Consider the following 12,173-nt stretch of genomic DNA (forward strand, 5'->3'; position numbering starts at 1 on the left):
TCTGTTTTTCTCTAGCGAAGTTTATCAGCGGGGTCTCGAGCGTAGCCTCTGCGCCCCGTCCTCTCCTCTCATCTCCCACTACCCTCGTCTCCTCCTCCTCCTTTCTTTACTCTCGCTAACCCGTCGTCACAGAGCATAATCAGCTTTAGTAATGACGGCCGTAACCTTCATGTCTCATCACGTGGGGACAATAACCTATTCATTTATTTATGCTTACCGTGTGTTTTCATGGACATCTGCTTGCCTTGTCCCCACCACATGTATTGCTGCTGCTGCTTCTGCTTCTCTGTATTATTCATCTGTATTAATCACCCCCCCCCCCTCGCCCCGTCCTCCCTCCCTTCCACACCCTGCTGGGCACGCCATCTCCCCACCCACCTACCCCGCGGCGGCGTAAGCAGGCAACCACACGTGTGCCGGTGTTGCGTCCAAGGTAACCACCACCGCCACAAGAACAACAAAAACAACAAGAACAACAATACTTTCAGACGAGAGACGCGAGACGAAGACTCGTTTATATTGATTTATGTCTTCCTTTCCTAACCCGACGCTCACCTAATCCAGAATAACATACGGTAAAAAGATATGTGATATATGCAACTGAAGAGGAAGGCCAGCAGTAACATAGATGTAAATTAGTAGTAGTATTAACAAATAAAACAAAACAAAAATAGCCAAGTAGTGCCAAGTAGTTCCTTATTTCACTGAGTATATCTGTCCTATATTATAATAATAATAATAATAATAATAATGATAGTTCTAACTAATCTCTCCAAAACGAATTCTTCCGTTCCTCCGTCTCCATTGAACTTTGCTGAACCTTGGACTAACACAAGACGCGACGTGTGTGTGTGTGTGTGTGTGTGTATGTGTGTGTGTGTGGATGCCCGCCACCGCAGGGGTGGCTGCCTCGGGTCGGCGCGCCCCTCCCTGCCTCGCCTCCTCGCCGCTGCGTCCGCCCCGCCGCCGGCCAGCGTAAGTTTTAGCCCGTCACCCTCGCCTCGCCTGTTGTCTGTCTCTCCCTCACTCCCGCCCGCCGCTTCCTGCCCTGCCCTGCCTACCTTGCTGCCCTGTGAACCGTAACCAAGGCGTCAGTGAATGTTGTGATCCCTGAGGTTACTACACTACTACTACTACTACTACTACTACTACTACTATTACCATTACCATTACTGCTACTAATGTTATGAATGTTGGCACTGCTGCCACTACCACTGTCGCTACTACTACTACTACTACTATTACCATTACCACTATTACTACTAATGTTATGAATGTTGGCACTGCTGCTACTACCACTGTCACTACTACTACTACTACTACTACTACTACTACTACTACTACTACTACTACCATTACCACTACTACTATTACTACTAATGTTATGAATGATGGTACTGCTTCTACTACCACTGTCGCTACTACTACTACTACTACTACTACTACTACTACTACCACCACCACCAATACTACTACTACTACCAATACTACTAATGGTTATGTTAATGGCAATGGTATGATTATTCCATAACTACTACTACTACTACTACCACCACTGCTACTATGAGTAATGCAGTTTATCATCATTCTGTTCCTATAAATCTTTATTGATTTCATGCTTAGGATATTTGCTGTAGAAATTATGGTAGACACAAACTTTTATCCTTTTTTCCCTTTTCAGACAAAGCTCTCAGTTCCTTCGCAACTTTTGCTACTTTTTTTTTCATTATACAGCATTTTTTTCTGTATTCATCCATCTTTCTATCTATATATCTGTATAAATCTATCTTGCTTCTTTCCCTTCTTTTCTTTATAGATTCTTCGTGGTATTTGCCAGAGCAGTGTGCCGTCACCAATACCATCATCATTATTACCATCATCATCACCATCACTATCACGTCCACCATCACCCCCTGCTCACCCTTATCTAATCGTCCATCTTTTTCAGTTTTTTCATCATTCTCGTTTCGCATAATATTCGTAATATCCCTACACCCACACTCTTACGCCATTGTTGTCATCAATTGGTCTTCCTTTGCTTTCTATCTAATCAGCTATATGCGTCCACTGCGACACACACACACACACACACACACACACACACACACACACACACACACACTTTCCTCCCACTCGTGTCCTTCCTCTCGTGCAAACCTTAACCTCAGCGGCTATTGTGAGTTTTCAACCGAGTGCCGAGCTGAGTGGCACTGGTTAGGAGGAGGAGGGGGAGGAGGAGGAGGGGAAGGAAGAGGACTGTTTGCGTCATATACTTCATCTCTTTACTCGCCTCACCTCGCCTCAGCTCTCCTCACCTCGCCTCAGCTCTCCTCACCTTGTCTCCTCTCGCGCCTCCTCGCCTTCCTCCTCCTCTTTTTCGCGGTGCACAGACCGAGGAAGAGTTTTGATGGTGAAAGTGTTGGTGTTGAGTCGTTTATGGTGTCTTCTTCCTCTTCTTCTTTTCTTCTTTGTCTTCGTCTTCCTCTTCGTCTTCTTAGTCATTATCTTCCTCTTCTTCATCTTCTGTTTATTAATTAGTGAAGTAAAGTTCCGCAATAATGAGATCAGACTTTTCCGTCCCTTTGTTAAGTGATTTGCTCCGTATTCAATATTATAAACCGGTGTTTCTCTCTCTCTCTCTCTCTCTCTCTCTCTCTCTCTCTCTCTCTCTCTCTCTCTCTCTCTCTCTCTCTCTCTCTCTCTCTCTCCCCCTCCCCGTCCCCCCTCCCCCCTCCGCCTCCACTCCCTCTCCCTCTCTCCCTGGTCTATAAGCTTTATCTCCACTATAAATCGCACTTTCCACATTGTTTGTAATAAAATGTTGTCTTTGATTCAAGTTTCATCGCTGTAATATGATTTTAAAGCCATGGCGCTCGGGTATATTCCCCATCTTGTATACAGAGGCCGTAAAAAGACTGCTTTGTACCCTTATCTCTCCGTCCCTTTCCGCTCTATAGCAATGTGGGTACACGAGATGCACGCGGGAAGGTATTACGTGCCTCATCCCTCGCCCTTGATGTCTCGACGGTAAATTGCCGGGTGTAATTGTGTTAATGCGTGGCGGAACGCTATCATGGGTTCATTTGGCTTGCCTCAACACGCCCCTTTTTTCGTACTCAGGGAACGGAGAGTGTCCTTGTTTGCCCTCCTGTCCTTCACACCGCCTTCTCTATTCCCACGCTTCCTCGGACACTTGCTTTCCTTTCGCACCTCTTTTCTTATACTTACGAAACGGTGGATGCCCTTGCTTAGTCTCCTGTCCTTGTATTTCCTGCTCCCCGATTTCTGCCTTCCCACATAGCCGCTCTCGCTTGCTCTCCCTGTCGGTATTGCTGTCAGCTCTACGGCCAAACTTCCCTCGCGGTCTCTCACCTACTCCCTTGGCTATCTTAAATTCTGGGGTTATTCCTTCCACGCTCCCGTCCCCTGTGACTTTGCTGGGTCCCATGGTGTGTGAGGACGCGGCCGGCAAAATGGGTGTGCGGGGCCGAACGCTGGAGAGAAGGGAAAGGGGAGATAGAGGGCTGGGGAAGCGAAGGAATAGGGAATGAGAGAGGAAGCCAGGGGAAGAAATATGTATGAGCGAGATAGTGATGAGGATGATAGCAATTGTAGTAATATTGATACGGCTAAACTCCTGTGACCTTGACCTATACCCTGTGTTCTTCGGAGGTCATGTTAGGCCAGAGCTGCTTGTGGGTATGGTCGAGTGGAGATGAAGGATGGTGAGGCGTGACTATCTACTTATTCTCGTTTCTGATCTTCGTTGACACTGCTGATACTACTACTACTACTACTACTACTACTACTACTATTACTACTACTACTACTATTACTACTACTACTACTACTGCCACTACCATTACTACCACTACTAACACCACTGCCACCACTACCACTACTACTACTACTACTACTACTACTACTACTACTACTACTACTACTACTACTACTACCACCACCACTTATCTTGCCACACCCGTTCGTCTCGTACGTAAGCTATTCCACCGCTCGTTTTCGTAATCGCTGTGCCACATTTCACGTTCATGGAATACATCTAGTGGAATAGTAAATCAACTCCCCCAATACCCCGCGAAAAACAAATGACCTGCTGGCAACACAAACACGCGCGGGCTGGACGGGGTACAAGGTTACAAAGTTTACACGCACGAAAGGAACTGGTATGCAGATCCTCCGTCATGCAGATTGTCTCCCACCCGTCTCCTTCCTTCCGTCACAAACACCGTAACACCTGTTCTCTATTTTTTTTTTCCTCCTGTTTCAAACTTTCCGCTTCTTCAATCTCTCCTCTCATCGTCCCAGGGTTTAATTTTCCCCTCCCCCCCTTTCCTCCATCACTCCCTAATTCTCTCCCTCATCCCTTCCCTTCCTCTGCTATCCCGACGTGAAACAAACTCGAGAAATCTTCCAGGAAATTAATCTCTGGGGAATGTCTCCTTCTCATTTGGTGTTGCGCAGGAAAAAGGGTGATCACGTGTGTGTGTGTGTGTGTGTGTGTGTGTGTGTGTGTGTGTGTAGGTCCATTTTGTTTTCATTTTCATTTCTCTGTTTGTAGCACCTCATGGAAGGGTATTATTACTATTATCATTACTATGTTATTATTAACTATTATTATTATTGGGATTAGCAGTAATAAGGTTGAAAGCGCAGGTCGTCGTCGTCGTTGTCTCGTGATTCTCTCCTCGAAGTTGTCTTAAGGGGCTATTACACTGGGCAAATTTTCCGTGGATCTTCAGTCAAACCACGATTTCCGCTAGCGTGGTTCTTATATTTCCGTGGTTTTCTGACGTGTCCACGATCTTCCAAAGCTACGTTAGATTTCACTGAAGGACGACGGTATTACTCACCATCAGCACCAGCAGCAAAACAAGAAACAAATGAAAACCACGCTAGCAGAAATCGTGGTTTGACTGAAGATCCACGGAAAATTTGCCCAGTGTAATAGCCCCTTTACTCGCCACTCTATACACTTACATGTCTCTGCGTGCTCAGTGTTGTTATGCGCCGCGAAATTATCAGGGTCGGCATTCCCACACGCTCCCGCTCGACATCAACTATTTCCAAAGCCCAAAAAGGGGAACAGTCGGGTGTCTCTTTAGGTTCAAGGTACAGAAGAGGGGTCAAACTACCACCAGGGTCATAAACTATTCATGGAAATGCCCACAACAACGAAAGCCTTGTCAAATAGGTGTGCTTGGGCGCTGGTGTGTTTAAGAATATGACATTTGATGAATGTGACTCGGTTCGTAGGGTGGTGCATGAGAGAGAGAGAGAGAGAGAGAGAGAGAGAGAGAGAGACGAAAGGTTAACGAATGCAGTTTTTCCAATCACTAACGCCAGAACAATTACGGGACTCAAATAGCTTTTCAGTGTAGTGTTATTTTTTCATGAATTGTAATGTTTCTGATTGATAATTATTCATGGCACGACGCGTGATTATATTCATTACGGGAAGCTTAACGTCGTTCCTCATAACCGTGCAGCCGAATGTAATCATGTTGCTCTTTCAGTAGTAGTAGTAGGGGTATCTCATTCGTCAGAGCGGTGAATCTCCCTTTGCATTCCCTTTTTTTCCTGTTTCCCATTTCTGCCGCCCATGACGAGGATAAGAGTCCACGCCATGATGATCATTGTGGTTCTTGCACTTTAACACCAAGGAACCTGAAATACTCAGTGTCCCTTGCTTGCCGCTCATCCGAGGCTTCGTTCGGGTCCGGTGAATGTCTTTCGTTAAGTGAGGGAGTCCCCGCGGCTCGTGCCTCCACACCGTGACTCGTTGTTCCCTCTCTCGTCTCGATTAACAGTGGTTGAAAGGCGCAACGCGTGTTCTTTCCTTTTTTGAGCAGGAACGCTTGAAAATTCGCCTGGTTATACTGGAATGTTTTAGTAAGCAGGAGGCGGTGGCTGAACGGATAGCGAGACGGCCCCGCGTTCATAAGACCACCTATCAACCTGGACTCTAGATTCTAGGATTAAAGATGAGCTCCGGGAGGGCAGCATGAGCCAATGCAAGATGGCGCCACTATAAACACTCGCCTGCGCCAGAACGGGCTGGGCCGACCATCAGGCCCCACCGGGAAGAAGCCTTGGGCCGACCATCAGGAATTCAGGATCCACCGGGAAGAAGCCTACCGGCGCAATAGGGCAAGACGTAAAAAAAAAAAAAAAAAAAAAAAGTGAGAATGGAATGATGTTAAAGATCTTGAAGTACCATGTAGAGAATAAGAATATCCGAAAGTTGTCGTGTATTTTTTTTTTAGCAGAAACCTGTAATATGGTGCGTCTGTTTACCGAAATACCTTAGCGGGAATATACTGCGTCAGGAATTGATTTTGATATTACTGAACACTGTGGGGCAGTGTTTAGCGGGCTTTTTTATCATTATTATTTTCTTTGCCCTTTAGCTGCTTTCTTTGCTGTAAAAAAAAATAATAGATTAGTGCTGAGATTGTTGAAGTAGTCCATTATTCAGAGCCCGTTGTCGCCGCAGCCCCGCCCCGCTATCTGCACACGACCGGATGGCTAAAGCGGTCACCTTTCTTGCTCCATAATTGAGAAACCGCGGATGTCTTGTTTCGTTTACTCAACAACTGATGGAGCGAATCTAAACTACCTTCGTCTTTTAAGTGCTTCATTTTTCTAGCTCGAGCTGGTTCATAGGAGTCATTCGTCGACCATTGTGCCGTTAAACTTAGACTAACCGGTATGGTCGGCGTGTAGCTAGATCTTTTATACGCTCGTTAAGTTAATAGAAGCTTATGGTTGGTATGCCCGCTTGTAGGACATTTCAGAAAGGTACCCGCCGTTAAAACGAACTTAACGGAAAGAAAACTCAGAATTGTTATGCTTCAGACTGGCTGCTTTTGGAGTGTCGGCGTTGTAAGGGGAATGTTTTATGCGCATCATGATTTATGACGCAGTGAAGAAGGAAAACAGGTAACGGCTAAAATGCAAAGCTATACAGTGATGCGTAACTCCCTTGAGTTTTCAGTGATATAATGTAAATATTTATGGTGCCGTGTATACTTAGTTCTTAGCAGATAAATTGGAAACCTGAATTAAAAAAGTCTGACTGGGTCTTTATTTTTCACTGAAGACGATGATTATGATAGCTGATTACTGTTTCCGTGATCTGCACCAAGAACCCGACAGGCATTTCACTCGTAAAACCAAAATGGAAAAGTTTGCGGCGGCTGCACTTCTATTTTTTGACCGAGTGTTGTCCTCCCCTGCATGTCACTTTTTACCAATGTGGGTGAGGACAAGAATAACTCTGCCATTCCCTCTCTGCTTCAAAAGTTCTCCACTACGATTGCAACAGCCGGAGCAACCAGCTGTCAGGCCCACCGTTGCGTCACGCTCCATCTATCCATCCATTTACGCCTCTCGCTGCCACCCTATAGTGCACTGAGAAAGATAGAGATGAAGACGAAAGAGAACCTGCAGCGAACTCTTGACTTAAGAATGAGTTATTTCGCGAATACTAGAAATGTACTAAATGTGGAATTGGTCATCAGTGTGTTCTCGCGCATAGACAGGAGCAGCGAGAGAATGAGCGAGGGAGACGACCCACGATGGTGTTTCATTTTTTTTCTGCGCGACATAGGCTGCACAGGCACCGAAAAAGTAACAAGTCAGTTCACATTACATGGCCTGTTCTACAAGATTACATTGAAGGGGGTATTACTTTGTATGGACTTCCACAAACTTTTAATATCAGGAGTCACGTTGAGTCAAATTGTGGACGCAGTCATAGTACCTTGTGGGTGTTGTGTTCTCAGTTGATATGAGGCGTTACGTTGGGGCTCTTGAGAATGAGTTACTCGCAGGTGTGAGGGTAGAGGGAAGAATGAGTTCCGGAGGCAGGCTGAAGGTAGCGAGTGTGCATGAGCGATCCGTTTAAGTGAATGATGTGCAAATCATTCGACACTAGTGATGAATGACTGTTGCTATTGATTGTACATGAATAGCAAAATCAGATAAGGATGTGTGTGTGTGTGTGTGTGTGTGTGAATTGCAGACACTATCAGCAGCTGCAGCTTAGCCATTAAAAACACATTTGAAATACAAACCATCAGTCTCTATTAACCGCAGTAAAAACACACTGGTCAACACAATTATCCAGCGTGAGGGCGATGGATGAGTGGAGCGGCTGTATAGGTACAATGGAGGGCTAAGTGCATAAACCTGACTTCATGCGTTATGTGCCACGAGAGCTGACATATGGCCATGGGCTAGGGGTGAGGTGGCGGGGGTGGGGGAATGATTGGTAGTATGTGTGTTTGCGAGTACAACAAAGGAAGGCAGTCACTCATGCAGGGATTGATCTATAGTACGCATATGTCTCACGTTTCTTGCATTGTTGAACTTGTCTTGGGTGATTGGTTGGCTTTCAGGAGATGCCATGTGTAGGTCGACCGATATCTTGCAGTCACTTGTTTGTGTATCCTTGTGTATGTTGCAAGCTTTTCAGGAGCATCATGTGCCAAGAGGACTTAGGGTTAAATTCTTACTCCTTTCAGCGCCCAGGCACACGTTTTACTAGGCTTTCGGAGGAGTTTTGGGCCTTTCCAGAGGTAGTTTTATGACCCTTCTGGTAGTTTGACCCTCCTTCTTCACAATGAACCTTAAATGATACTCATTAGAACCCGCCTGGTTTCCTTTTAGGAATTTGGAAATAGTTGATGTGAGGGACGGAAGCGTCTGACAAGACCTACCTTAAAACTTATCAATTTTTGTTCCCGGTTGGCCTCGAAGAAGGGAACAACAGTCGCGGGAGACAATCCCACGAAGCGCCGACGGTAGCAAACCCTCGATTTGTATTTGCAAGTGAAGCATTTCTGTTTTCGTGATACTTGCTTCCTGTAGTGCGAACCTGAAGTATTTACAATAGGGCAGTAAGTAAAATAGACTCAAGCTTCATGTCAAGATGGTTTCCCATGCATGAAAACCTTTATTGGGTATTTTGTTGTATTTGGCTTACCATGCCTCACTTTTTTTAGGTTAGTAACCAATGTAGTAACGCGTTTGGAAACTGGTGAGACTTTTATTAATGAAATTAAAAAGTTAAAATCGATTTTTTTAGATATTTTGTCACGTTAGTTTAATGAGTGTTTGTCGTAATATATTTGAGCAAGGTTACCTCATATTACGTTATATTCACTTGCAAACTGCCTGGCCCATTCAAAATGGAATTCGCCGAAGTGACTCAACACGTGTGAAGGCCCGTCATCAACGCGGAACGAGCGGCGCGTTGACACACATCGCGGAGATTGCCATTGAGACTCGCTGGACTTTTCATCATAATCTGAGCGTGTCTCATGCCGACGCGCCGGACGCAAGGGGCAGTGAACGACATACTGCCCTCAATGGCGAATGTGTGAACGTGTGCATTACTAAAGGTGTGGATAACTTGAAACCTTTTGAGTGTTGGGTTTTGAAGGAGTCTCGTGCGTCAACATTATAAACGATATTCAGTAATAGCTTCGAAAGTTGCGTAAATTGCATCAAACAGTAGGTGTTTCAAGATTAATTAAATATCTAAGATTGTTTAATGATATAAATTTCTGGAAAGATGATCGTATGTTTTATATTGCTCTCTCTCTCTCTCTCTCTCTCTCTCTCTCTCTCTCTCTCTCTCTCTCTCTCTCTCTCTCTCTCTCTCTCTCTCTCTCTCTCTCTCTCTCTCCACTGTAAAAAGTCATGTAGCAGCATCATTCATCCTCGGATATTTTTTCCTAGTTCCTGTAGAATATTCTTCCTTGACACCTTTTCATAACAGCAATTCTTCCGTCTCTTCCTTCAGATCACCCAATCGTCTCCATCATCACGTCATAACTCATAGCTGTCCAAAACATCTTTTTCTCCCCACTCACATCCCTCGTTCTCCCTTACAGTCGCGGAGTGAGAGCATGGCGTCGGTGTGTTCCGCGGGCGCCGAGGGTCGCTACGGCACTGTCATCATCCGTGGCGAGATCGAGCTGGGCCTTCAGTACAACTACAAGGAAGGGCAGCTCGAAGTCCACGTGGCGCAGTGCCGAGACCTGGCAGCCGTCGACACCAAGAGGAACCGCTCCGACCCGTAAGTACTTAATTAAGAGCGCACACAGAGGAACACACAGGTAAATAGACAGACAGAAGGAGGAGGCAAGGTAAAACAAACAGTAAGAATCAGAGACAGTAAATAAGTGATAGGAGCATGAGGAGAGACGTAATAGGGCGGATACAGCAAGAGGGAAGGTTTTGTAAGGCAGGCTAAGCAGAGGAGGAATACGAGGAGAAGAGGAGGGAGAGAGGGACATGCAAGCGAGCCAGAATATAGAACGTGCAAGTAGAGCAGGTGCGTGAGTGGCGGAAGAAAGAACTAATAAATAAATAAATGGTGTCAGATCGATGAAGAAGACGTAGTAAACATGAGAACGCCCCCCATCAAAAAAAAAAAAAAAAAAAAAAAAAAAAAAAAAAGGATTAAAATAACTAGTGAGGGAAAGCATATAAAACTGCCATTGGGTTATAGAGGAAGTGGGAAAAAAAATTATATATGAAGGTAAGAGCTGATTAAAATACACTGAAGAAAAGAAGCAGCAAGCAAGAAACGAATACTCTACCGCAGTCCATCCGATGCAACGTTAACTGTCAGTAAAGTGTGGTTTTCGATTCCACGATGACCAATGACAGCATCAAACTCCATCCTCGAGGATTATCGTCTTGGAAGAGATGTTTGAACAGAAATTGAAAGAAGAAAAAAGAAAGATTAAGAAGTTTAAGTAGAAAAACACTGACACGAATATTGTACGGAAAAAAAAAGAGGACTGGCAAGAGGAAAAGTCTAGTCATAAAAATTTTGTGCAGAGAAACTAGAAGCATCGTTGCTCTATAGAAAAGGGAAGACTAGCGAGACGAAGGAGAGGAAGAAAAGTGTTGAGAAACATATTGTATGGGAGGGACGAGGCCTGGCGAGGAGGTAGGCGAATAGGGGTGGCGGCTCGCCCTCCAACCCCCGCCACTCGCCTCTCTTCACCTGTCAGGGCCAGAAGTGGGGTGACGTCAGGCAAGGTATACGGGCCCACCTCTCTCTCGTTCTGTAATTGCCCCTGCGTGTCAACCTGCTTGTTATACTTTCTTATGCGTTCATAAATAAGCACGTCTGTGTGTGGGGTGGCACAGTCGAGGCTGGGTGTTTTGTGCAGCCGGGGGAGTTTCCAGACATATTGTGAACTTTTGAGTCCCTTTATTTTATCATGTTATACAGACAAATGTTTAAGGACTTCGGAAACTTCCATGCATGCAATAATTAAGCTGAATTAGAATCGAAAATACGTCCAGGGTAATCTCAACTGCCCAGAATAAACCCACTTACCAGTAGCCTATATATGCTTCACGTATAAATCTTACTCTTCCATTATCAAGTCAATGTATTGTTCTCGCCGGTGTAATTTGGCGGCTCTCAATTACGATTCATTCACTCCCGTCTGCCCCGAACAACGACATATGAATTATTCTGGACGCCCCACCGGGGAGCCCCATCCCAGGCCTACAGTGGGGCCGTGTTGGCCCTATAATACCAGGAAAGGATGTAGGGAGGAAAAGCGAAAGGGGGGGGAGAGAGAGAGAGAGAGAGAGAGAGAGAAGGGGGGGGGGCGTGGAGGCGTGATCTGAAGGTATGCATATGAGGGCTGTGGAGCATGGGGAAGGTGACGTCGGGGGGGGGGGGGGTGGAGCATGGAGAGTGATGGGCGTCACACACGACACTCGCGCCTTGACACGCCGGGCCCTGCGATCACCCTCACGGTGCAGCTCGGGGCACGGCACAGGACGCTTGGCTACGCTGCCGTTAATAATCACAAAGTCGATAGTAGCCGCTACTGCCTCCCTCTCCCACGCATCTCAGGGTCACCCAAGGAGTCACCCACCGCCCTGCCTCCTGCCCCGTTCACTCCCTCCTCCATCCCACTTACCGATTAAAGATTCTCACACCTGACCGCTCTAAGGAACTAACAAATTACTTAAAAGCAGGTCTGCAGGGTGTATAATTACACGTTGTGTGTGTGTTATGAAACTTCCACTATTTATATAATTTGCTCATTCATTTAAAAAAAAAACATTAAGAAAATTTGGTTAATAAGTTTTAAAACTTGTAATGAGTAGTGCAA

The 12,173-nt window shown here is 45.7% G+C and overlaps 1 protein-coding gene across 7 annotated transcripts in view; it reads left to right on the plus strand.

Annotated features, from left to right (window-relative positions):
* LOC127000010 (uncharacterized) overlaps positions 1–12,173 on the plus strand; it is a 238,333-nt gene that overhangs the window by 218,796 nt on the left and 7,364 nt on the right. For 6 of the 7 annotated variants that reach the window (XM_050863384.1, XM_050863385.1, XM_050863389.1 and 3 more), the window contains one exon: positions 9,918–10,102. In XM_050863384.1, coding sequence (XP_050719341.1) covers positions 9,918–10,102 — 185 coding nt within the window. Of the gene's footprint in view, positions 1–15; positions 395–9,917; positions 10,103–12,173 lie in introns of those variants that run through there. The other variant, XM_050863391.1, reaches the window with a different exon arrangement.

This window comes from Eriocheir sinensis, chromosome 17, assembly GCF_024679095.1.
Source record: "Eriocheir sinensis breed Jianghai 21 chromosome 17, ASM2467909v1, whole genome shotgun sequence".
In the NCBI taxonomy this organism is placed as follows: Eukaryota; Metazoa; Arthropoda; class Malacostraca; order Decapoda; family Varunidae; genus Eriocheir; species Eriocheir sinensis.